Here is a 26,869-nt window from a genome sequence, read left to right on the forward strand (position 1 = left end):
CAGGACTACCCCACCATCTCTCCTTCCTTGCCTACCCCTTCTGAAGAGTTTACAGCCATCCACTACAGCACTGCAACTGTGCAAGTGATCCCACCACATTTCCATGATGGCAACTCTATCACAGTTTTCCTGCTGCACAATGGCTTCCAGCTTCTTCTGTTTGCTGCCCATGCATGCATTGTAGATGCACTTCAGTTGGGCTATTGCTCCTGTCACCTTTTTGGCAGAAGAAGCCCTAACTCCTATGCAACTATTCTCAGGCAATTCAGTGGTTCCTAACACATCAATAACCCTTGTGTCTTTGCTGCCGCAAAGGACCAGAAAAGGGACGCAGAACAGACCCAGAAAGACAGACCTGAGACAGTTCTCTGCACAGCTTCTCCCCAAGGTTCAGCAGAGGCTACCTGCACCCGGTCATCCCAGCCTGGCCTGCTGCTGGCACAAGGCTGCTCCCAAGCTGCCAAACTCCCCACCTGGTGTTCAGGGAATGCCTCCGCTTGAAACCCACTAATATCCAGATCCAGTCACAGCCTGAGGTGCATTCACAAGGGGCTGATACTATGCGCAGTGTCCTTTGAGACCCACAAGCAGTGGGTCCCCTCCTGCAGCACCAACATTGCCTATCGCTTGGCACCTGCTCCAGCCAGACCCCCAAATGCCCAGGAGTACAGACAGCCACAAGCCCCTGGACTGCTCCATGCTCCAACAGCTGTGCTGGCCATCACTGATAGGCTCTGCAGCGCAGACAGAGCTGCTCCAGCATAGGCAGCATTTCATACGAGGATCATACAAGCCACAAAACCCCTGGCAACGAGCCCCACCAGCATGGTGACTGGTGCAGCACACCAGAGCAGGGCTCTTGCCCTGTGCAAGAAGGGCTCATGGGGTACAGGGGAAGCCATGAAATGGGAAGAGACCATGTGAAACACAGTGCAGCCACTGATGATTACAGGGCTGGGATATTTTAATACTAAGTTATAATGAAGATGCTCTGAGGCAAAAGGAAATTAATTTTAAAAGTTGCCCTCTGCATGGCCAGCTCCCTTTGCCAGCAGGAAGCCGTGTGGCAGCCTGTCCAGCTGCCCGAAGTGCTCCCCTGCAAGGGGATAACGTTTGCAAACTGCCCCGGTCAGAACGCTCTGGGCGGGTTCTGTTGTTCCTCCTGCTGTATAGAAAAGCAAAGCCAGTCCCAGCTACAGTCAGGCTTATGCTGCTGCTCCGAGAGCAATTGGTGCACATAGCACATGCTGCCCCCCGACACCCACTGCTCCCCCTGCTCCTCCACACCCCCTCGGGGCTGAGGGGAGGCTCCAGGCTCTCTTGTGGCTCTGTCTAAAACAAAACAACTCCATTGGCCAAGTCATAGGAAGGAGCAAAATAATGAACAGGTTCTCTTCTCCAGGCCTTGGAACAGGAACTAAGGACTGGGGAGCAGGCGCCCATGGAGCTGGAGCGTGGTGTGTGTGTGTGGCATGACCCCACTCTGTTCCCAGCCCCAACCACCACCTCCAACCCATGGAAACAGCCTCAGCCTTGCAGGGCACAGTGCAGATGCACGACCCACTGTGTGCCCAGCAACGCCCGAAACAGTAGGTGTGGAACCGAAGATGCAACTGTGCATGCTTCAGCTTTTAAAAGCCTCTCCTTTCACAAATAGAAATAAGTAAATTAAAGACAGACCTAAAAGCAAGAAGAAAAAGGTCCAGCTTCAGCGCAGTGGCAGCTGCTGCAAACTTGTCCTTACAAATTGTGTGTGCACACTGGCCTGGAATATGGAGCTGAAGCATAAAACAGAGAAATGCCGAAGGGGCTCTATCCACTTGGGAAACTGGCTCTGCTCTCAGCACAGCTGACAGTTTCCAAAGATCTGGGTGCTCTGGGGGTTTTCTTGCTTTTGTGGGTTGTTTGTTTTTTTTTTTTTAAACAAGGTGCAGAGTTAATTCCCAATGCAGCACCCACTCAGCTTGGAATGAATCTGACCACTCCACCTGCATTTGTGTCACCCTTTTAAAAATGGTTCAGTTTGAGTACTGGGACAGTGTGCAACCAGCAGCTCCGCAGTGCTCCCCAACAGAGACCCCTGGGACACACTCCTGCTGCCTACCCATCACTCACCGCTTTTCCTCCAGATTTCTGGTCAAATGGCACCATTGTGATCCGCTTTGATTCTCTCTGGTATGTGCAGTAATGCTTCACCCAAGAAGTCCCAAAGTGACCTACAAAGCAAATGCAGATTTTATTCCCAGAACTACTACAGCTTCAGTGCCCTCCCATTAATAACCTGTGATGTTTAACAATCATTTAACATGTCAGATTTCTGTACCTACAGTTCTTGTTCGACTTTGCCAGTGGATTAAGCATTATTAACCCTCTTCTGTCCAGAGGAAAGAATTTTATCAGGCACTGGGAGTGATTCTTGCTGGGAGGGAGAACCTGGCTCACACATTCCCACCTTAACATCCCACCCACTGAGTCAACCCCTCTCTTTCATAGATTTTGTAGCCTGCTGAATTAGGCTTCACACCCCAAACCCTGACAAACCACCTTCCCCAGGAGCCCACTCCCCACACTGCCCTGGCAGGCAGCCAACACCTACGTTTCTCCTGCACGTAGAGATAACCCTCCATTGTGTAAGGGCTGATGTTTTTGTGCTCATGAGGATTCTCCTTCATCTTCTTCATCAAAGACTCAACCTCTGACCTTGTTCCTTCAAATCGATTTCTTGTCTGCAAATTAAAACAGGAATGCCTTCTCCAGTGCACGGAGTGGGGTGGGACCCAATGTGCATCACACAGAAGTGGGACCCCAGAGCTGGTTGACTACAGCCTGTGTAAGAAACGGGACCAGGGGAGCCCACTATCAGCCACAGGACAGGGTTTCTTCCTGGGCCTGGATTTAAGCTAAAAGAAAAATATTATGACATCTAGCAAGTGTATTTTGAGTTTTGTGAAAAAAGTTGTTTCAAAAGAATGAAACCAGTCTGTGTCTCTGGGAGAAAAAGAGTGATTTCTTAACAAGAGAGAAAAGTGAAGCTGTATGTCAACGTGCCAAAGCCCTGAACACATCCAATGTGCATGCACCAACCACAGTGGCAGCCAGCAGAAGGACTCCACTCCACAGCCCAGAGACTGGGATGGCAAGAAGTGCTGCACTTCCCAAATGAACAGTGCTTTGAAACACTTGCAAAATGGTTTGAAACACTCACTAAAATCACAGGGCACACAACATCTACCCACTGGCTGACTCCTGGGGAAGCTAGGCCTCTGCATTTGGTATGCCATAGGGAATGAACGGCTGCATAGACTGTGTATACAATGTAGTGTTATTTACAAAAAAAGAATTTGCTTTCAATAACACAGCCAAAGCCTTTGCTTGATGGCACACAGAAAAAAGGAGAACAAAGCCTTCATTAGAATTTATCAAAAGTGTTAGTTATCTCTGCAGGACAGAGCACACGGCATGGGCACATGGCACACTTACATTCTGGATGCTGATTGTCAGCTCTGTCTTGAAATCGCTGAAGTCCTTTGCAAGCTCGTAGCCATGGTGGTAGAAAGTGAAAAGCCCCTGCAGAAAGGCCAGCAGCTGCATTGGGGTAACATAAATCAAGATAGTCAGTAGTGACCCACAGCCGCTTTGAAAACAACCACTGCTGAGGGGAAGCATCTCTGTAGCTCCCTAGGGGTGCAGGGGCTTGCTGGCAGTCCCTAGGAAGACACCCTAGGGTGTTCCTTGTTTCACTTTCAAAACCTCCTCTGAACAGACCTCAAAGCCACAGCAAGCCCCAGCCCCAGGACCCCTCGTCACCTATGTTCCCCCTTCTTGCCTCAGCCAAGCCTAAGCATCACCGAGAGCCAAGCCAAGAGGTGTCAGGCAAAGCAGGCAGCATGCTGCCGTTCCCTGTATTGTGCCTCTCCCAACTCTCAGTTACTCACCTCTCAGCCGGAATTACTCTTGGGAAGAGCCAGGGGGTTTTGGCACTTCCCAGAAGAGCTTAAAGAACTTAGCACCTGAGCAAAGGTAGACCTCAGAAAGCTTTTTCTTCCCCCCTATTTCTGTCACTCTTGCACTCTTTTTTCCTCGTGAATGTTAGTTACAGTTTTTTTCCCCAATCAAGCCTATTTTTCTTTTAATTGCTGGCAGGCTCCTCAGTCCAGCCCACGATGACAGAGATGTCTGCACAATAAAAAAATCAAATACTTCCAGCATGCATGTGGCTGCTGAGTTAAATGGCTCTGTACCCCAAGGCTCACACAAGTGCTTTCTCCCCTCAAATCCCCCTCTGAAAGAGGGGCTGCAAGGTGAAGCTGGACCCACCCCGAGCCATCCCACTGCAGGGATGCCCCACACCGCAGCCCGGCTCCTCACAAGCCCTCACTTCTCCACACAATCCCCCATTTTTTGCAGGCTGAGGCAGCTTGAGTGCTCACTTACAGGTTCCACGAACTCAAACATCTTCCTCTCCTGGACCTCTTGCACCTTGAAGACATACTCCAGCGAGACTTCATAGAAATGCTGCCGAACCAGGTCCACCTGGCTGTCTGCCTGCAAGCGTCAGGAAGATTAAAGAGGAAATACAAAGTCACTACTGACTGGGAGCACTTGGCCTTGCGACTAGAGGACATCTGGGTGTAAGGGGAATGTGCCCATGCAGAACAAATATAGCTTCAGACCACAGTCCAGGGCTAGACAGATGGCACAGCGATTAAATATAAACCTGATTCACATGAACAGGCTCTTTCTTCAGCTGAAAACAATGTTTTTGTTGACTCATGTTCTCACCTCCCCGACAGCTGTGTAAAAAAGCAAGCATTAGAAGGAAAATAAGAAGTTGCTACCTACTTGATAATAAAAGGCAATTATCTGCTTTCTGGAAAGCACCGCAACTGGAGATTGCCTCCAGGGTCGAACCAGGCAGTACACGTGCCCTACCACCCTCTCCAGAGAGCATGTCACTTCAGTTGATCAGCAGACAGCAAATCCTCTCTGCTTTGAAGCTAAAGCCCAAGTGAGCAAAAACAGGGATATGCCCCAATCTCAGTGCATACAAATAACCTCATCGTCATGCACATGGAGCAGAGCCACTCGAGGTGAGGGACACAGGTATCCCTGGCACATGTTGCTGCTATGTTTGCAAACGATACTTTGCATAGAGCAGCCCAGGGTGTCTCTGATGCTGGTGGTGCACACAGGGAGGTTGGTCTGGGTGACCCACCATCCCTCTGACCTCAGCACCAGTAAACTCAGCTGGTCAAAGAGCCTCAGCCCCAGCACAAACTGCCATCAAGTCATTGCTCAACAGGAGGCAAATTCTTCTGTCCCAGCTGAAGCCAGCAAGATGCCCTCACCAGCGTGACCCTTGCTGCATCTAGGGCAGCACTGGACCCCCAGGCAGGAGGATACGCTGTACCACACATCCCATCAGGGCTGGACACATGGCTGCTCCCATGCTCTGCAAAACCCAGCTGGCAAATATGCGCTTGCATTTGAGCAGCAGCTTACTCCTGATTTTCAGTGTGACACAGCCATGAAATGGCCTGTTTTCCCCCATAACCTGCCACCAGCATTTGTGCTGTGTGCCCAGGGTGTGCAGGCTGAGGTAATTAGCAAACTGAGTTCTGAAAAGCAGAAAATATAACATAATCAAATAACTTCGCCAGGAGTTAAATGGCAGATTAGACTTTGTGTGTTATTTAATTGGTCAACAGCCAAAGCAGCAAAGAATTCCCATGGTTTCCTCCTCTCTATGCATTGCCGCAGCAGTTGCACATGCATCCACTATCACCCCCAGCTGTAGACAGCAAGAGGAGGTTAGGAAATATAAAACACCAAATCTCCCAGACACAAATGCTCTTCCCTTAGAAATCAAGGTGTCTAGTGAAGCTTCAGACTGCTCATAAACAAGTGCATGTTAATTTTCCTAAATGGTACCTTCCCATCAGCACCTTTTCTGCACGCCCATCTGCTGTGGCTGCAGCCCCCTGCCTGGAAAACCCACTTGACAGGCAGGGACCGCAGTGGGCAGCCCCAGGGGAGGTACCAGACAGGGTGAGTGCACCCATATGCCGCTGGATGACACGTCCACGTTGCACAGCCTATACGCTGGACTGCTTTTTCAAAGGCATCCGCCTCCTCAGTGAGGCTTGAGCCACCAAAACGAGTGTATGCTTCCTAGTGCCCCGGGGGAAAAGGCCCCAGCACCTGAACTCGGGAACTGGCTCCAGCCCCCACCTGCCTTCACAGCGAAACAGAAGTCAGTATTTCGGGTGGAATGCGCCAGCAGATGGCACCCGCAGGCAGCACTGCCCAGCCTACACCGGCACCCACATCCCACACACCGCCACCGCCTGCATCCCGCACAGCACCACCCCGCACACCGCCACCACCTGCATCCCGCACAGCACCACCCCGCACATCCCACATACAGCCACTGCCCACATCGCGCACAGAATCCCACTCCCTGCTGCACTGGGTTCCCAGGCAGCCCTGCAAGACCATACTCTGCCCAGGGCACAGGATGACACCTCTGAAAATCGCTGTTGCAACCTGACAGCCACAAGTGGATCCTTCCCTCTCCAGAAACAAATCCTTCCACTCCTGTGTCTCACAACAGTATTTCAAACACGAACTAAAACAGAGGTTTAAAAGCCATGAGAATGGGACTCCATCTTCAGGGACATAAGGGTGCTTCCACACTGTAAGTTATCTACAAACCCAGAACACCTATGCAAGGACAAAGCTGGCTTACAAGCATGTCAACCCTGATTCTTACACCCTTCTTCAAGCCTGATCTGGTGGAAGATGATTATTTGTGCCCCAGATATATCTGCTCTTCTGAGTCCCCAACTCTGATAAGCACCATACCACCACCTGAGCAATCCCAGTGCAGAAGCCATCGCCTGGGCCCACCAGTTCCCCCAGCAGCACACCAAAATCAAGGACGTACATCCTGCAGGGACCAACCCAGCTCTGGGCCAGTGCAGGGAATTTCCAGACTTGGAAGAAATGACTGAAAACTCAGCATACTCATCCAGTAAGAGCATTTGGCACAGCATACGTCCAGAGTCAGTAATAGGCTCCTAAAGAGTTTAAAAGCACTAAGCCTGATCACTCCTCCCACGAAGCCCAAAGCCAGTACAGCCACTTTCAGAGAAGGAAACTAGACATCCATGATTTATGCTGGCACAAGGGAAGCCTGCAGGAGAACCAGTTCCTTTCTGTTACACTCTTTAATTATAAGCTCTCTCTCCTTTTTTATTGCTATCCATTTTGGGATCCCTCTGATTTACTCACCAAAACAGCTCTGTCCCCTTTCATTACAGGAGGAGGGGAAAAAAACCCACTCACAGCCAGAAAGAGGGAAAACAATGAGTTTACAGCAAGCAGAACCAACGCTATAAGCTGCTTAAAGCATTCAAAAAGCTCCCCACAGTTACAGCTAGCCATGGAAAACTGATGTTGCTCTCACCTCCTGAAGCTGGGATTCTTTCTTCTTAGAAGACAAGTTTAAGTGCTTTTCTAGGACACCACAATACTTCTCAGTCTCCTTGTCATATTTCTTTTTGGCATCCTGCAAAACAGAACAGAAAGTGTGATGCTGAACAGAACAGCACCAGAGCAGCTGTGAGGACTCACAGCATCCCCGTGGCATTGGGCACAAGTCTTGGGCAGGAGATAACCCCCTTCTGCACAGCAAGACATGGGACCAAGGCCAAGGGGCATCAGATGGAAGCAAGTGAAGCTGCTTTTATCCGTGACCATCAGGCAGCTCCAGGCAAGCAGCTTATGCTGCCAAAATCCAAGACTCAGGGGAGCCTCTCCTCTACTCCCAGAGCCCAAAGCTTAGCAAAACATCCAGGGCTGTCCAAAGACAACACAGTGAGGAAAAGTGCTTGCTAACCAGCTAACCAGAACATCATCACAATTTCATATCCCATTCCTTGCCACTCCTTGCAAGGACTAATCCTATGTGTCACTCAGGACAACGACACAGTAATTTGGCTGTTCATGGCAGAAGCATTAAAGGAGGATATCAACCTCAACTTTTCTTTTGCACCTCTCATTCCAGCCTCACCACCCTGACTCACCAGTATGAAATCCACCACTGACACCTGCAAATAACTGGCTCCTTTCTGAAGGACCCTTTTTTGTCTTTTTTTGTTGCTGTTGTTGCATGAACCAGGAAAGCCTGGCCAGGCTGGGCTGTGCCATGGTGCCACCACAGCTGCTGTGCCAGTGGGGAGCTGGGCACACTGCTGCCATGCAAACACAGCCCCGATGGGCCGGCATGTGCTTCTTGCAGGCAGCAGCAGGTTGTTAAAACAACAGGATAGCCGCAGACAGCAGTTTTAATTTCAGAACAAAGGCAGGAAAGAAAGCAGGGCCCAGGCTTTCTCACAGCTGCCTTCAGCCACACTGGTGCTTCCCAAGGCTTGCCTGTCCTGACAGAAACCATCCAAATTCCCATGCAGCCACCCAGTGACACACCAGGAGTGGGGAGCACAGACCAGTGGGCTCAGGCAGCTGGGAACCCCTCTTAAGAAAATGCTAGTTCTTGCTTGCTGTAAGAAAAAAAAGTTCACTTCAACTGGCATGTGATTTTTGGCCCTTGGCATGTTACTTGGTTGTGGGTGAACTCACAATACTGAGGCACTTTCCTGGGAGCTGGATCCATCCCACAGTAGCACATCACCTCCTCTCACGCTCAAGCCCAGCAGGGCCCATTCCCTGCAGTGGCGACAGGTCCCAGCCACCACCACAGCCATCGCCCTGTGGCTCTGGGCTCTGCTCTTGAGCCCGAGCAGGGGCTCCCAGAGGAGACAGCAGCTCAGCACAGCAGCAACTTACCTTAGCGGCTCCGATCTGCTCCTTGCGAAACTTCTCCAGTGGTGTGATCAGCACCTCGCTGGCATTCTCGATCTACAGGCAAAGACATACGTAACTCACCCACCCACCTTTTTACCAGCTCAGCCCCAGACAACCATGCTGCTCAACAGCCTTTCCCACGGAAACCCTCCTGCAGCCCACACAAACTCCAGCCCCTCTGGCTCCATGCTGGCTGAGGAGCTTGTACCAAACCTGCCTCTCGCCCCAGCAAGCCCTACCAGCACCAGCACCGGCCATTTTCCAACTGCAAAACACCATTACTGATACTCTTCCAGTGTATGTCCCCACTAAATTTACCCTCCCCTCCCTCTGGTCTCCCCTGCAGCTCTGCCACGGGCAAGGGAAGGTGCACAGGGGCTTGTAACTGCTGCATGCCACAGTGCCCTGGGCACCACACCACCCACCATGGGCAGAGTCACCAGCTGCAGCACCAGTGCCATCCCTACCCCACTCCCGGCAGACAGGTCCATACCATGCGCATCCGCTCGTCTTCCAGGTTCCGCAGCACCGTTGCAAACTCCTGCAGAGACTTGGCTGGAAGGGACACACCCCCACAGATAGCATTTAACATTTTCATTTCTTTTTAAAGAAAGAGACTGAAGAGGGGATTTTTGTTTGTTTGCATTTTGGGGGGTTGGTTGTTTGGGGGTTTTTTTTATCATCTTTGCTCTCTCCCTAAAAAGGCTTCCAGTTGCCTACAGAAGCAACTGGTAGCAAAGCAACCCAGCACTGTGTTCCCTGCTCTGGAGAGAAACACCGCACCTTCATCTCAAACCTGCCCTACCCAACAGCTGGTCACCAAACAGCCCTACAGCTCAGCACTGGCTTCACCCGTGTTCAGCATGTGAGTGGCAGCTCACCAGCATGTGCATCACGCCAAGGGGGCTTGGATGAGAAAGCTATTTTTGCTGAGACTCTGGGCACAAATAAATAAGCAAAGTTAAATCAGAGCTAAAGCTCATTTGCTCTCCTGGCTCCAGACAATGCGCATAATAAGCTCTAAAAGTTCAGCTGGGGCAGAAGCAGGGTAACATGGAGTGAAGTGGCTGAAGCTGCTGCCCTGTGCCACAAGAAGCTCTGCGGTGAAGCCAGGCTCAGTTCAGAGAGCACTGCATGCTCTGCACTGCTGGCTCCTGCCAGCACAGCTGGTGCTGCCAACTCCTTTGCTCCTGCAGCTGGCAGTGAGGCTGCTGCTCCTCTCCTTCAGACCACAGCCCCTTTGCAGTGTACCGTATCTCCAGACACCTGCTTTCCAATGCAAAGGGGCCAGATAATCTAGACTGTTTCAAACACAGGCAATCTTCTTCCTTTCCTATCTGCAATTACTAGATTTAGGCCAAAAAGCAATTTGTTTCCTTGAGAAGGCTTTGCTGATGTTGAATCAGGAGAAATATGCCATTTCCAGAGAGCAGGAAAGCACCCAAATCCCCAGGCCCCTTGGGGTCCTCACGTGGGTTTCTACCCCGTGCCCTGCTCAGCTCAGGAGTCTGGAGTGTGGCTTCAGGGCTACCCACAGCACCAACACCCAGGACTCACCAATGCAGATCTCATCATCTGTTTCAGCATCACCAATGCAGCGGAATTTAAACTCATTGAGAGAGTCTGCAAACTTGCGCTTGGCTGCTGACAGGTCTGCCAAGAGAGTGGGAGAGGGGAAAAAACAGATGTTAAGAAAAGGAAAAAGCCCACCACCAACATGATGCAGGTGAAGGTAACCCCAGCCAGCAAGACCTCATGGAGGGATGGTGACCCCCAGCACCAGGGAAGCCCTGAAAGCACTGCCCTTCTCCTGCACCCACTCCAGGGATGGGGCTCCGTGGGGTCCCAGCCAGCACCCACCAAAATACACCACAGGAGATGAAACCTCAAAATACTTTGAGAACCATGCGGGAGCTCAAGCCCGGTGCCACAGGGCAGCGGCAAATGGCGATGCACAGTGGCACTGCCGGGCAGCTCCTCCGCTGCACCCCAAGAGCCAGCACCTCTGCACAGGCTCCCAGTCCTGCTGAAGCAAGGCACCATGAATGGGGAATAATGCAGAAGTTTATTGCTTTCCAAACTGCAGATTCTCTCTGAGATCTGAATCCTATTAAGTTCTTACTTGCAATGACCTGAGCAGATCCTGGACTGGCTTTTCGAACCAGCCCCGTAACCCTGATCATGCAGACACACGCTCCTGGGCACTACAAGGCACTGACTCAGAAGGAACTCATACTTGAGCAATGCGAGGAACTGCAGGCCTTCATACTGCATTAGGAAGACATAATGCTAATTTCTCAGTGCATTTTTTCACGCAAAGTCCAAAAATTCAGCATTTTTTTTCAGTTCCAAGCACAGGTAGAAAACATGCCTGTGCACACAAAAGCCATTTTCTCCTCTCTGACACCAACAGCCAAAAGATAACCATGAAAGATTTTGAGCATTTTGCTTTCCCCATTGGATAGGGGAGTTCACAGCTTTCTCCAAGCATTAATGCTGTCCTCCCAGTGTCTCTGCTTAAAGCCCTGGGGTTAATCCTGCCCACAGTTCAGTCCCAGCTGCCTTTGCACAATTGCTTCCTAAGGCAGCAGGAAACCACGCAGCAAATACAGGCAGGGAGAGGGAAAGCACCAGGAGCTTTCCTGGTGGAAAAGTACAGTGGGGACTTCTCCAAAGAGCAGCTGAGGAGCCCCGACTGCAGGGACCCAGGAGTGGAGCATCCATACTTTCAAATCATGGGTCACATGAAACAGCATTTACGTTTTGCTCCCTGGACAAAGGAATGAGCACCACTGACACTCTGCTGGTGTCCGGGGCTGCCGGGAGCCTCTGCCTGCACCCACAGGAGCAGAATGTATGTTTTTTGGAAGGCAGCTTCCGCGGTGCTCCTGCCAGGGTTTAAAAGAGGGACTCACAGGAGGTGGGAAGCTTTGCTCCAGCTCTGTGGCACAGGCACCAATGGCATGAAGCAGATGAAGGGCAGAGAGGCAGCAGGACAGCCCCTGGGCAGCTATCTGGCCACACCACAGTGCCAGGGCAGCTGGCTGCACCCCCAGAGAAGGAAGAGGTGGGGGCCACCTGGCAGCACCCCAGTGCAGCTCTCCCCACTCTCCTCCACATGCTGCTGCTGCCCCAACCAGAGCAGCCCCCCTTCCCTCACTGGGGCCGCCAGAGGGCTCAGGGACTTTAACCCAGTCCCCAGAGCCAAGTGGCCTCCTGCCTCCTCTGGAATAATAACGAAGATGACGTTAATGACTTAAGGAGCCATTTCCTCTCCCCCAGCTCCATGCTGTCAGCCACTTTCCCTGCCACATACTGCGGCCTCACCAATACACTGCTCATATTATGCGTGGCATGTCCCAGCCAAACCAGACCTGCCATGACAACTCTCATGCCCACCACTGGCTGGGCAGGCCCGCAGAGCCAGAGTCTACTCTGACACAGGGACAAACACCCAGGGGGGAGCCGAGCATCTGCAGCCCAGGACAGGGACACCAGCATTCAAACAGCACCCCTTGCCAAAGCCATCCCTCCCCACTGAGAGTGAGGAGGAGGTCAGGGCTCTGCAGCCAGCAGGCACAGGCACCAGGCACAAGCCAGAGCAAAGCCAAGAAGCCCTCGGAGGTGGTGGTCCACAAGAGCGACAGCCCATGTTGATTATAAAAAGGCAAGGGAGAGGCAGGGGAAAAAGGAGGTAATTCCCGGTGCAGCAACAATAAAGGAGGATCACTGGCAGCCACTTGCTGAATAACGTGGCCAAGTCAGCGCGGTGAAGTGGATGCTATAATTAGCAGTAGGCTTGGCCAGAACAGGAGAGAGGAACACCCACACTGTACCTTTGGGGACAAGCGAGGAGCCAGCACAGAGGGGGCACCATCATCCTCCCTGTGCCACTGTTAGACCCACCTGCACTCCTAGCATGTTGTTCTCCTAAAAGCTCAAATCTCTCATCTATACTTTGGGGAAAAAAAACCTAACAGTGGAAGCAGCCAAAGTTCCCGGCTGCACACAGGGAAAGCAGGGTGGCCCCTCCACGGGCCAGTCATCAGCTCCTAAGGCTTCTTCTCCCCCAAAGCTGTGGACAAGCAAATCAAAATCCTACAAAGGCTCAACGGAAACTTCTGCTTCCTCTTGTGCACGAATAAAACCACCCGGACCCTGCACATGAGTCACAGCTGGGCTGTGCCAAAGGCTGTGGAACTTCTGCTTCTAAGTTCTCTGGCTGGCTTCATCAGTCAGCTGCAACATCAGGGAAAACCACCACAAAGCCAGAAAAATCCTTCTGCCTGAGTAATGCAACCAGCTCAGGGTCCAGGCACCACCGGATGGTTGTCCTGCAGGGACAGGAGCTGGGCCCACCAGTATGGATCCAGGGATGTGCAGGTGCTGGCAGAAGCAGCAAGGTTGCAACGTGCCTGCAGAGACAGTGCAGTGGCAGCCAGCCCAGGGGTGCCCAGACACGGGTGCCCAGCCTTCAGCCAATAAACCTTTCCTCTGCCCATCACACCTTGGGGCTGCAGCACTTAACACTGATGATCTTCAAGGGCAGTAAGGAAAGCATGATGTCTGGCAGAGGCATCCCAGGAGTTGAAAGCACCCCCGCACAAGATGCTGGAACACTGGGAGAGCAAGAGGTGGCTGCTGCCACCTCATGCTGCAGCCGCCTCAGGAGGGTCCAGGGTACAGCCTCAGCCCTGGGGATGCTGCCATAGAGCCATGGGCTCATCTGCATCCAGGATCCAAGACAAAACCAAGTGGAGAAAACACCGGACAAGCAGCAGGAAAGCAGATCTGTCCCACCTGCAAAGTAATGCCTGTGTATGTGCTAACACAGCTGGGGTTCCTCTGCCCAGCACATCACAGTGCGTGGTCAGTGCACTTGAAATTACCATCTCTGGTCAATACACACTTGCTCAAGTAACAGCTACGTGTGCTGCCCAAAGCCCTGCTGTGCCCGCCTGTTTTCCCTCCGCTCCAACACAGGACTGTCCTGTCCCACAGTCCCCCTGTCCGTGATTCATTCCTTTCCCCTCTCCATGCTGACTGTCCCACGGTGGGGGTTGCTATTGCAGTCCTCCTCATCATCATCGCCTCCCATGGCTCCCCATTCCCACACCCAGGCTGGCAGGGATGGAATGATCCCTTCAGGAAAGCGCGCTTGACGGAAAACAGGCACACACAACACATGCCAGAGGTCCAGCTGTGTAGCTACAGCAACCAATAAATAAAGTGCCCTTTTAAAAGAAGTGATGTATCAGCTTGTTACTGCAATACAGGGTTACTTGCTCAACCTCTTCCAGCAGCAGCCCAGCAGTGCTCCCCTTCCCAAACACTGCCCTTCCTGGAAGAGGGTTCATGACCTGAAATGGGTGAAATGGGAACAAATTGCAGAGGACTGGGACAAGTGATATGGAAGGAGATATGAGCTCACAGACGGCAGAGGTACCAGCAGGGACCTGTCCCAGCAAGGAGGGAGTTGGAGCTGAACTGTGAGGTCTGATCCTGTCTTTCCTGGCAGCAAGTCAGAGAGCAGCAATCAAAGCACCCGGCATCGCTTGTCCATCAGCACAGCAAAGCTGAGCAGAAACAAAGGGTGCAGACAGGGGATCTGCCTCTGTCTGCTGCGGCTTGATCAGTTCCCGCACAACTCCTGAGACGTGGCTTTGGTTTTTTTGTGACCAGCCCTTTAGTAGATGTTTGAGAGCCAGTTTTGGCTGTGCCCCTACACAGTGTGCCACTGTGCTCCTGCAACAGGGGATGGAGCATCTCAGGGAGCCCTGCCCTGCTGGCATCCAGGGTCCTGCCCCAGCACACAGTGCAGAGGCAGCCACTTGCAGAGTCAGAGCAGAGGCATGTGCTGTGCCACCAAATACTGCAGCATCTGCCCCTCACACAGTAGAAACATGCTCAGCATCCTCACCACCCGCAGCAGGAACAGCATAGAGAGGGGATGGCTCCCAACAGGACAGAGGGCAGCTGCCTGCACCTGGAAGCAGCCTTGGTTAACCCTTTGCCCATCCCTCCTCCTTCACACCCGGCTCAGCGGTCAGCCAGCTCCTCCCTGGTACCCCACATCTCTCCTCCTCCCTCCACCAGCCAGAAAGCAGAGTAATTGCTGGTTGAGTTTCCGTCCCAGCCTCACACCTCCAGGCAACAAAGCTCCCTCCAAACCCGGCTGAGGCAAACGTTACTCCAGCCTGCATCAACCCTGCAAGTGAGCAGCAGCAAGGGAGCAGCTCACACACCTGCTGTCTATCCTCCCTGATCACCCCAGCATCCCCCCTCCTCCTCCCCAGCTACGGAGAGTTAAATCTTCTTTCTGGGAAGTGGTTGCTAGTACTGCAATGAGGCTGAAGTAGTTGTTTTTTACAGAAAAAGTCCCTTCCAAAGGAATTTGGAACAATTTTAAAAGGCTGTTTGCAGAAGGAAGGCGTTGTGATTCACAAGCCTCCTCCACACGTACAGCATCCCAGGAACAATGGGGATGACCCCATCCCAGGCAGGTCCAAAGCCAGACTCACAGAGGGGCAGCCTCCATGCACAGGTCTCCCCTGGGGGCACACTGCTGGGAGATGGGGCAGCCCTGTTCCCCTGGATGCAGGTGTCAGATCTAATGCACGCCGGGTTCAAGTGACTCCACACATGGAGCTTCAGCCACTTCACCCCAATCACCCCACTGAACACGTGTTCAGTGTTTAAAATATTTTCAGGCTTTTCCAAAGGGACCTCAGAGATACAGTGCACTGAAACCTGAAAGCCTGGGCAGATGTAGAGCAGGGAGCTTTCCCATTAAATCAAAATTTATAAGGGGCTTAGAAAAGATTGCAAATCCTTCACCTGCATGCTTTTCCTGGCTGGGATGGACGCTGGGAAACCTGATCACAGGACACAGAGGGGAACTGTAACACATCAAAATGAGACATCAAGAAGACAGACATCTCCTCCTGTCTGGTCCTGGTGCCCGCCAGGGAGCGTGGTCCCCCAGTCTTGCAGTTAAACTGCTAACTCAGAAAGCAAGGGGCTCTCCCCAAAGCTGACTTCACAGCCAGCTTGCTATTTAAGCTGGAAAAAGCAAAAATAGCTCTGGCTCAGCTGCGCTGTCAGGACACTCGGGACAGATGCAGTAGAATGCTGCAGGCAGTTCAAGTTAACGACAAACCCGCTGACAAGTCTGGAAGTGAAGGGTTAATGCTGCTGCAAAGGGCAAAAGCAAAGGATGGTGATGAAGCCAGTTGCATGCTACAAGGCAAGTTCCAGCAATCTCCACATCTGATAGAGGTTGTGCTCACACAGAGCGGTATTTCTACACTTCCTGCAAAGAAAATTGCTTAACAGCCTATATTTAATGCTCAATTGGACAACAGGAACCGAGACTCCTGCCCCTTCCTTCCCCTGCAACAGGGAACAGCAGGGAACAGCAGGTTCAGGCTGTGAGTCCCTTGCAAGCCCCTGGAGAGAAACAGAGGGTCCCCAGTTCCGAGCCCTCGCCTTCTCCTTGTGGGCACCTCTGCCCAGCTGCCAGCAATGACATTGCCTGTGCCCTGCCAGCAACACCCATGACCCCACTGCCCCGGGCGGGTTTCCAGCCCCACCACTGGGGAGGTGACCACACTCCCACTGGCAACCACAGGGACAGAAGTCACCAGCTCCCCCATCATGGGTCTGACAAGTTCCTTAAAGCTTCTCCAAACAAAATTCGCATCTAATTCACAGTCTATTTCTTGGCTGTTTTTCAAGAAAATGCCTCCAGCCCTCCTTACTGCATGTGTGTCTGTGGGTCAGCAAAAGGGGCTGATGGTCTTGCAGCTGCACAGCAGGGTGTGCTGACACAAGCTGGGCTTGCTCCTGGTGCTCTCACCAGGCGCTGACATACAGGCAATCCTCTTTGGTCCTCTATTGCAGCAGCTCCCCTTTCAGCACGATGGGAGAAAATGATGAGTCCTGCCTCCCTGGGACAATGGAGGTGAAGCCTCAGGGTCCAAAACACTTTGGGATCTGCACACAGCAGACACTGCACAAGTGCAAGGTGTGACCATCATCAGATATCATCTGCCCAGGCTTCAGGGGTAACACATCACAGAGCCCCGGGGCACTGATGGTCAGTGACAGCCCACACACAGAAACAATTCAGCATAAACAGTACAAATCCAGAGTAACAGCACAAGCAAAGACAGCAGCAGCACAGTATCACTGTTTGCTGGGGATCTCACTGCGCAGGTGCTGCTGCCCCACAGCACCTGGGCTCATGCACCCTGTGCACAGCCACAGGAGGGGACCAGTGCAATGCACGAGTGCCATCGGCTGACCCCAAGGCTAACGTACCATGCCATGCAAGCTGCTGTGTGCTAGCCACGAGCCTGACATACAAGCCACGAGCCCAGTGTGCAAGCTGCACTGCTGCTAGCCCCGGAGAGGGGATGAGGGACACTGCAAGAGGACACAGAGCAGCAAGGGGCAGCTCCTCACTCTGCACTCCCCATGAGATCACAGCAGTGTGTCTGCAGAGTCTCACAGTGTGCAGCTATGGCAGGGGCTGGTTCACCTCCACCACTGCCTTGATGGCCTGCCAGGAGCCTCCTCCAGTGATGCCCAAGCAGGATCCAGCCAGGGGTCTGTCCTGTGAAACAGCCCAGATGCAGGAGCACAGAGAAGGCAGATCTGGGGGGGTCCCCAGTGGAGACCTCCCCATCTGGCTACAGAGAAAGCAGAGCATGGCACAGCCTGCTCAGCCACACCAGTGGCACCCCCACAGACCCACACCTCCCCAGCTGTTGCAGTCAGCACCAAGCAACCCCACGGTGGGCCAGGGCCAGCCAAGATGGGTAATCCAGGGAACAGCTGTTCTAATCGGCAGCCAAAACAGCCGGATTACGGCCTGACAAGGGTGCTTAGAAAGCAGCAATATGGTGTCTGACCCCGCAGCAAGCACCCGCCGCCAGTGACCACCCAGCAAGCTAGGGATTTGGGCACAACGCCAGAGCAAAGCTGCTGTGGGGTCATGCAACATCTCCCAGTGCTTGGGGATGCTAAGGGATGGGGGTTTGGGAAAGGTCAGAGCTGGGAATGACCAACTGGATCTGGCCCACGGACACATGCAAGCACTCTGCCGTGCTGCTGAGGTTGGGACGCTCTGACCAAACCATAGCCCAGCAGTTCATGCTGGAATCCAGCAACAAGCACCTTGTGCCTGAAAATCAGCATTTGCAGCAAACAGCATCAAATTTTAGTCCCCACACGGACCCAGCCCATGCGCTGCTGGAGTCAGCAGGAAGCATCAGGGCAGCATCACTAAACGCTTAATTTGTTCCAAAAGGCTTAAATTCTCTCTCTTTGCACTTCCCAGTGGAGGTCAGCACAAGTCCCACTGCTGCAAGACACCACAGTCCTCCAGATCCAGCACAACCCCCAAGCCACTTCCATACATAATTAGCAATGATTTGTTTATTAAATAACTTCTCCGCCAGGCAGTTGGAGTTAATCAGTGATTTAGGATGGGACTGCAGCTGCTGGCACATTCCCCCTCTGATTCATCACTGAAGTAAATATGTAAAACCAGATGAGCAGAGACTACCCCACCTCCAGCAGCAGCTTCTGCCATCATGTTTGTGCACAAAAGCCCACAGAAAGGCTGTCCTGGCTTGGCATAGTCCAGAGATCAAAGTTTAATGGTGCTAAACCCAGCAGGAGGTGACCTCAAGGACTGGTGCAATGGGTGAAGTCCCTGCGCTCATCCCATGCAAAACCCCCTGAGGCAGGGAGAGCATCACTGCCATGGCCCCACAGCACCCCCAGACCCCATTTCAGTGCCTTTACTATATGCACAGCCCCAAGCCGAAGCACAATGCCAAGCTTCATCTCAGCAGCGCACACAGGGAGGACAAATCCCATCTCCTCAAATCCCAGAACTTCATTTTACCATGGAAAGTTTACAAACACGTATACCCTACAAACCATGCTTCAAGGGAAAACCCCAAAACTGCTCAGATGTGCTAAAGCACAAGAAAAATTGAGCAGTCCAAGACGGCCCCGAGACTGAACACCCAGAAGGTGCCACAGCTTCTGCTCAGACTTTTAATGCAACCACGGGAGTGTACTGCACTGCTGCCCAGCCAAGGCATCACCATATGCCTCACTTCACACACTCAGCGTGGCTTCATACAGCAAAATGTTTGCCAGAGGGACAGAGAACCCATTGTAGGATGAATGAGACTATTGACGGGGCTCAAATAGCAGATCAGATTTGAGTAACACGCTGAAGACATGAATTATTTCCATGGTATTTTAAGAGATAAAAGTTTGGTGCTTCGTGAATAGCAAAGTTAGCCCTTGGAAGGACTGCCTGATTGCACAGCTAAAATTATCCCCCTGCTGCCCACCAGTCCAGCACCCTGGCCACGTCATCTTGCCACCCCCAAATCAATAACATTTGGAGTTATCTTGGGAGCCTTGAAATGCCAGGACATTTTTGCAAAGCTTCCCGAGATTCCTGATGAAAGGTACTGAAGACCAAAGGAAAATGAAGCCAGAAGAACCATCGGGTCTCCTGGAGAGATGACTGGATTTCCAGGAAGATGAGGAGATTTCATGTCCCAGGGACACGAGGCAACCCTCACCCACAGCAGCTGAGGTTGCAGGCATCTCCCTTCAGCGACCCTGTTTGAAGGCGAAGGGGAGCAGCCTGGCTGCAGGAAAAAGGAGGGTCTGCTAGCAGCATTTGACTTTGCCTGTATACCACCAGGCAGGTTGTGCCAAGGAAGAAAGGGGACAGAGTTAAAAACAGAGAGTAAGCAAGAAGTAACTCCCTACCTAGTGTGTGGGCTGCTCACTTTGGAGGGGCAGGGGAAGGCAGCCCCTTTTCCCGCAGTGAGCTCTTGCAGAGAAGGCAGGAGCCTGACCTTGGCCCCCGTGCACTGGCTATAGCCCTCGTACTGGCTCACCAGGGCCCCAGTGACAAGATGCCACTTTACAGAAAACTTTAAAATCAGTAAAAACAGCTTCAGAGAGAAAAGAGCTGTGTGGGACTCTCAGAAACATCTATCTGGTCATAGATGCACAAGGCATCACAGGCTCCTGCCTGCTCCTCCCATCACCCATGGTAGAAACCGTCCAAATCTGCAATGCATGTTGCGGTAACCCATGGTCAAAAAAGCCCATGGTGGCAGGTGGAAGTCTGGCTGCCAGCACTGCTCAGCCCCGCATGAGGTCCTGCAGCGGGGGCTCAGGGCTCCAGGGGCATGGGAGGCAAGAAGCTGCTTCCTTTGACTCACGCTGCTCCAGCCACTCTTCTATTTCCAGCAGCCACCTCCACCTCCTGGTTTGAGGAAGCTGATGGTTAATCAGATCCCTCGTCCTTCTGCCCTCGCTTCTCTGACCTGGATCCAGCCCTGATCTTTCTCACTTTCTGGACATTTTAACCCAGTGCAGAGACTGATTTGCTGCTGAAGCTTTGAGCACAGGTCTCACCACTGCTCTCCATCCTTCCTGTTCAGCTTTTCTTAGCACTTGCCGATCACTTCCTATTGCAACAAAACCCAAACAGCAACTTTCATGACTCAGATCTTTATCTCACAGTGACTGAAAGCTTCAGAAACACAGCCCATGCAAACGCCTCTGCCCATTCCCCCCCTCCCCATGCTGCTGGCAGGACAGTAACTGGCTGAGGCAGCAGGGATGGGTTAACAAAGCAGTTAATGAAGCGGTCCTCACCAGTGCAGAGGGTCACACCCAAAGGGACCCTCCCTCACTTCAGTCCCAGGCACACGAACCATCATCAAACAGTGATGGGCTCAATGACCTCTCCATCCTTCTAGGAAAGGAAAACATGGGGAGGCTCCGGTCTGTCCTGTCCTGCATGGAAACTCTGGACTATTTTCTCTACTTGCCCAAACAGGATTTTTCAGAAGTAACCACTCCAAAGTGAAGCACCCTGTTTAGTGCCCGGCATGGTTCTGCCCTGCTCCAGTTTGGCCTCAACCAAGTTATTTGTTGAAAGGAAGGAGGTGCATAACGAGCAGCAGCAGCTCTTGGTTCAGAGACATGGGTGGAGAACAGACAGATAGGATGCCAGGTGGGGGTAAAGAAAAGCAACAGAAAACAAAATGACTTGAGAAATCCAGGCAATGCTTGCAAGTACAACCTGCAGGTGCTGGTTCAGCAGAGCACTGTGAGCCATCTCTACCTGTGGTGAGGACAAGGAGAACATAAAGCCCATGAATGATGCAAACAACCCCCAGAAAGACTTCCCATTTCTGCAGACACTGAGAAGACAGAAGTCTGCAGGTGCAGGAAGGCACACCCTAAAGCAGGTTCCCACTCCCAGCAAGGAGTGCTGGGGCTGAAAGAAATGCAAGTGAGCTGCTTGAAAGCAAAAACCTTCCAGCAGCAGCTGGGAAACTACTACAAACCCCCCAGAATGGTCTTTGAAGAAAAGGGGCCCAAAGCCGGATACCAACAGCCCAGCAGGCAGCTTCCAGGCTTACCGTCACAGTGTCAGGACGCAGCACAGCATATCAGCACAGCACAGAGCCCTTGTTGCTCACCGCCCAGTGCAGGGGCTTCCTGGTGCTCTGCATGAATGTGGCAACATCCTGGTCCTCCCATAGCCCCTCAGAGCATCGCTGCCCATGGCTCCAGCATGGCCCACCCACACCCAGGCACAGGGAAGCATCCTCCAGGTGCCAGCCCCACTCTCCAGCATTGACCCTGAACGCAGAGAGCATTTAATGAACTATAGCATCAAAAAAAAAAAAAAAAAAAAAAAAAAAGAGAGAGAGATTTCTCCACTTCTCCACCCAACTACCATACCTGGCACTCTTCCCCATGTTTATTTTTGTTCACATCCTGATGCTGTTTTATGGCACAACCTCCCCCAGCCCATCCCAACCTGCAGCCGAGGCAGCAAGTGACTGCTGAGTGATGGAAAGTTTGCCGGCAAGCAGGTTGGGCAGGCGGCCAGGCATCAGAGCAACGAGAGGAGCTCAGGTAGGAGCAGACAAGGTCTCCAAATAAAATCAAATGTAAATATTCAGCACTCAAACACAGAGGAGGGATGCAGTGAAACAGCAAACACAGGTAATGGCTTAAGTCCCTGGAAAACTTCAGAGACACAGTAGTGAAATGGAAAACTACTGCCTCGGCTGGCACTTCCAAAGGCAGTCAACCACACAAGCAAAAGATCTGAGGAAGCAGTAGTGAAAATCCCCACATCACAATGAGGGCCAGGGCGAGGCATTTGGGAACAGCACTGCTGCAAAGACAGCAACTGCACACCTGCAGAAAGCAGCTGTTCTGCTGCTCCAAGCTTGCTTAGCTGTAAGGCTGAAACTATGAAAGATATTTTCAATTTCTTCCAGCCAACAAGGCTTTTGAGTATTGCATTTACACCCCCTACATCTGCAAGCTGCCCCACTGCCACTGCTTTAGGCAGGTCGTGCAAGTGCATCCAGCCTTACACCTTATGTGAATAAACTACCTCTGAAGGCAGGATGGAAATGCCACATTTTACTCACAGCTCCCTTGCTGGGGAGCGCAGGTGAGTCCATGATAGTGGAACACACTGCCCTGCTAAATATAAACTCTTCTCCGAGCCTTTTCTGTTTCTCTCCTCTCCAAACCCTGGAATGACCCACAGGAAGGTAGCAGATTACCCTTGTTGCCACAATATTTCATTGACTGGAGCCTGGAATCACATTTCATTAGAATAAAATGCCCTGCCTGAGACAGCTAATCAATTTAGAGGATGTTAATCCAGAAGAAATTTGTTCCTGACTGAGGCAATGACCATTAACAGAGCAGGAGGCCAGGTGGGGGTCTCAGTGGGTGGGAGGTCCCGGCACAGGGGGTGTGTTGGCAGAGCCGCTGGCCAGACACCACACCAGACACCACACCGGGAGCAGATTGCCTCAGGCACCAGCCATGCATTTAGATTGTCTCGTTATTAAATCTGATTAGTCAATAGACGGACAGACAGGCAGTCAGCTTGATTGCTCAAGGGACAGGCACCAAAGTATCGGGGTACCATGCAGGACAATGGGTCCATGGATCCTTGCACCCCGGGCAGGGAGGGGACCTGTACCCCATCCCTACGGACAGGAAAGGAGTCCTCTCTGACACATCCCAGCCAGCCCACCGCACATGCTGCCCACTGCATAGGGCAATGCCTTGTCAGTGCCCCCTCAGCTTGGCAGCCACCCCTGAGCAATGGGCCACATCCCAGCAGCGGCTCTCGCCAAGGGCCTGTGTGCCCACAGGCAGGGCAGGAAAGTGGGGTCAGCTCCCAGACCCTTGAAAAGCAGCTTTGCAGCAGCCTGCTTCCTTCTCCTCCTGAGGCGGCTGCGGAAATCCTTTTGTCTCTACTGCTCCTACACCTCAGCTGTAAGAACAGGAAAAATTCCACTGTGCTCACAGGAATATTACCAGCAAATGAGTCAATTTTTCCTGCTTCAGCAGGAAAAAAAAAAAAAAAAGAAAGAAAAATTAAAACCTCCAGCAGAGCCCAGGAAGGCATGCAGGGTGCAAAACAGAATGCATGGCCTAGAGCGCATCACCGCCTTTAACCTGGGCTTTTTCTCAGCCTTGATCACCACCGACACTGAAAGGGTTGGGAATGCATTACTGTGAAATGCTTCCTGGCTCCCTGAATACCAGCCTTGCTCAAATGCTTCCAGGAGGCTCCTGCCCCAGAGCAGAGCCCCACTCCCTGCAGCAGCACCTGCCGCCCCTGCTGGATCCGAGCACTCCTCCAGGGCCTGCACCCCAAACCCTGCAAGAGCAAGGTATAGGTGCTGCTGCCCCAGCCACTCAGGGGAAAGCAGGCAAAAGCCACCCAAGCATTCTGCTCTGCAATGGGTTTGGGTTTTTTTGTAAAACATTGCTAAGCAACCAGCACTTGGCAAGGGCATCATTCTGGACAGATGCTGTTTCAGATAGAAAAAGAAAAATAAAAAAAAAACAACCCACAAACCAGCAAAGTGACAGTCTACCAGGCAGTATTATTAAAAAGTCACACACCAGCTTATTTTACAGGTCACTTGGCCCATGCAGAGAATCCTTTACGTTTCCCTCATTAAGATACCAATGCAGGATTAGAAGCTGCTAAAAAGAAAAAAGCACGTGGGTGTGCACATATGCATGTGCATGCACACTGTATGCAGCATATCCAGTGCACCAGGATAATGGCAACTAAACACAGGTTGCAATAACATCCTCAAGCACATCATTACACGTAGTGTGAACCTTCTGAAGGCTGTGCTGTGGGTACTGGGCCTGTTGCTCTGCTGGCCCCACTGCAGGACAGGCTGCATGGCACAACCACCTGCTGGGGAGCTGGGCAAACCCCAGAGAAAAAGAAAGCTCTTATTTTATAAGCTATTTACAGCTTGGCTGTAGATAAAAAAATCTATATCTTTTTGAAGTAGATTCTTTTACACTTTAACCTAGAACAAAAGGGGCATTTTTGACTTTTGGGAATTAAAAAAAAGAGTGGGGCAGAAAGCATGTTCCGATGGCTGCCCAAGCAAATGCTGTGCCACAGCAATACCCCTGCCTGCCCCTGGTGATGGGGTGCCACGGGGAGCTCTTCACCCTGGCTGTGGGTCTAAACCACAGGGAAGAGCCAGGAAGCAGCACCTGGGCCCTTTGCTGGCCCCTCGCACCTGCTCTGGCACTGGCAGCACCAGCCCCCGCACCACACGGCTGTGCCCGTTGCTCCATGTGCGGAAGCCAGATGGTCTGGAGGCTGGTGCACTTCCCACAAACTTCAGCTAGAAAACAGCTTGGCATCACTGCAGAGACATCCCCTTCTCCCTCTACACTGTGATCCCCACTCCACAGAGCATTCCACAGCCACAGTCCCTCCCTTCCCAGCACACATCCAGCATGCCAGAAGTGCAGTGACCCTCAGGCTCCCATTGGCAGGCAGGAGTGGAGGCAGAGGAGTGCAATTCCCAGTTCCTCCAAGCCATGCTTGAGACCAGCCTTGCTATTAAGAGATAGGGTGATGCCCTAACGAACACACCTCATCAGAAGCGTGCAACCCTCATCAGGCCCAGGGCCACCAGGCGCTTGCATGGTGCAATGAAGAGGAGCAGGTGGAAGCACCTTTGGTGCGGGACATGGAGGGGAGCATGCCAGGAAAACAGGGAAAGCAGCCTCGGCTCTGCTGGCCACAGTGACAGCCGCTCATGTGCCTGTTGGAGGAGGGAGGGATGATTCACACCGAGCAGCTGAGAAGCGAACAAGCTGTGCAGGTTTTGGTACGAGCTCCCCCTCACTTTGCCTCCCTTCCCTGCCTACCACGGTCACGATATAGCTACTCATCATGCCACATGCGAACCCGGCTCCTTCAGGTCTGCTTAAGAGATGGATCAAAAAAATCCAAGCACAGGAACAGATACCCAGCAAAACCCATCCTTCTGCTGCCCCACTGCTGAACAGTGTGGAAGGGCTACTCAAAACGCCCCAAACCAGAATCACTGCAGCACTGGCAGGGTTTGCCTCACCACACCACCATTGCTGCCCTCCTCAGACAGGGCAGGGGTTTCTGAAACCTCTTTGCTCAGGTGGAGGGATGCAAACCCCCAAGGACCCTGCCCCATTTTGTGCACAGATGCTGCTCTGGCCATGGCATTGCTCCCTGGGTTTCAGGGAGAAGCACAGAACGATTTCAGGGTGCCTACGGGATGGGGTGAGAGCAGAAGGGTCAGCAGCCCCCCTCTGCCAGCCAGGGACAGAGCTGGCAGCACCACAAGAGCCAACCCCACTCACCCCATCCCGTCCAGCTGCAGGCTCCTCCCCAGCTGGGATCAGCCATGGACTCACCACAAATGCCAACCTGCAGAAAGCACAGAGACATGTGGCAGAGCCCCGGCAGCACCACCTCCCACCCTCCTTCCAGCAACCATGGGAACAGCGTTTCCTCACACATTTTCAACATCATTGCCACCCACAAAGAAAAAAAAAAAGAGGAAATCAAAACAGCCCACCATCCCAGCCTGGACCCCAGGCATGCAGGTAATACTGTGCACACTGCATGCACCACTTGGCACGGTGGGATTACAGGAGGAAATGTGGACACCAGATGAGGCTGTGCTGGCACATCTGCAGCCTTGGAAAAAAGGCCTCTTGACCCAAACCAGGCAAATCTATTCCATGCTGGAAGTATGAGCAGGATCCCGCAGGTACTCGGCTCCTGGTGCTACAGGAACACTGGGACATCCCACCCTGCCCCTCCACATCCCCCTCTCCAGGTCCATCCACTTCTTGCTCAGATTTTCCTCCCCGGACAGAGGCATGCACGTCCCAGCTACACCAGCTTCAGCAGCACAGTCAAGCCTTAGACCCTGCCTCTCAAGGCTGCTGTTTATTCCCCAGTTCATCCCCCATCAACCCAAAAGGGTTGAATTTATTCCAACATCAGACACCTAGTCAAGTGCTGGTGCCATGTCTACGCAGCAGCACACACAGGGCCAGCTGCTTCTCCAGACATCACCATCACACTGGTGTATCAGGACATGCTCTGTGGCATGATTCTAATTAAAAAGATCCCCAAGCCCTGTTAATGAGCCTTCTGCCAGCATAATTTAACAGACTTAATCATGAACCCACACTCTCCTGCATGCCCAAACCCTTCTGCTCATCAGCTTTCCTCTCCGGCACTGCCAAGAGGCTAGATACAGCTACAGCCCAAGTCAGCAGCTCACAACACCAGCTCAGTGGCTAGCACTGGACTCGAGGAGCCCACCCCACTCAGGAGCTGGCTCTCACCATCAGTCCCCAAACGGTCCTGGCTGCTGGGGGAGGAAGGGGTCCACAGGCGGCCCCAGGAGACCCCCAGGGAGATGGATGAATGATTCCTGGGGATATCAGAAGGAACCTCCCACGCAGACCATGACCACGGGCAGGACATGCAGCTGCAACACCCTGGCAGGCAGGGTGAGTTTTCCTTCTTACAATCAGGCTGAGCCAGACAGGATAAGCATGCAGTCCCCTGGAGCCACCGCTACTG

The 26,869-nt window shown here is 52.5% G+C and overlaps 1 protein-coding gene across 9 annotated transcripts in view; it reads right to left on the reverse strand.

Moving 5' to 3' along the window:
- Window positions 1-26,869, reverse strand: part of ARHGAP26 (Rho GTPase activating protein 26) — a 202,996-nt gene that overhangs the window by 122,288 nt on the left and 53,839 nt on the right. For all 9 annotated transcript variants that reach the window (XR_008733423.1, XM_055717605.1, XM_055717604.1 and 6 more), the window contains 8 exons: window positions 10,423-10,518; window positions 9,359-9,420; window positions 8,848-8,919; window positions 7,469-7,570; window positions 4,435-4,545; window positions 3,481-3,585; window positions 2,597-2,726; window positions 2,116-2,216 (listed from right to left, as the gene is read on the reverse strand). Coding sequence is in view for 8 of the 9 variants with exons in the window: in XM_055717597.1 (XP_055573572.1) it covers window positions 2,116-2,216; window positions 2,597-2,726; window positions 3,481-3,585; window positions 4,435-4,545; window positions 7,469-7,570; window positions 8,848-8,919; window positions 9,359-9,420; window positions 10,423-10,518 (779 nt within the window). In the remaining variant the exon portion in view is untranslated. The remainder of the gene's footprint in view (window positions 1-2,115; window positions 2,217-2,596; window positions 2,727-3,480; window positions 3,586-4,434; window positions 4,546-7,468; window positions 7,571-8,847; window positions 8,920-9,358; window positions 9,421-10,422; window positions 10,519-26,869) is intronic.

This window comes from Falco cherrug, chromosome 8, assembly GCF_023634085.1.
Source record: "Falco cherrug isolate bFalChe1 chromosome 8, bFalChe1.pri, whole genome shotgun sequence".
Lineage (NCBI taxonomy): Eukaryota > Metazoa > Chordata > Aves > Falconiformes > Falconidae > Falco > Falco cherrug.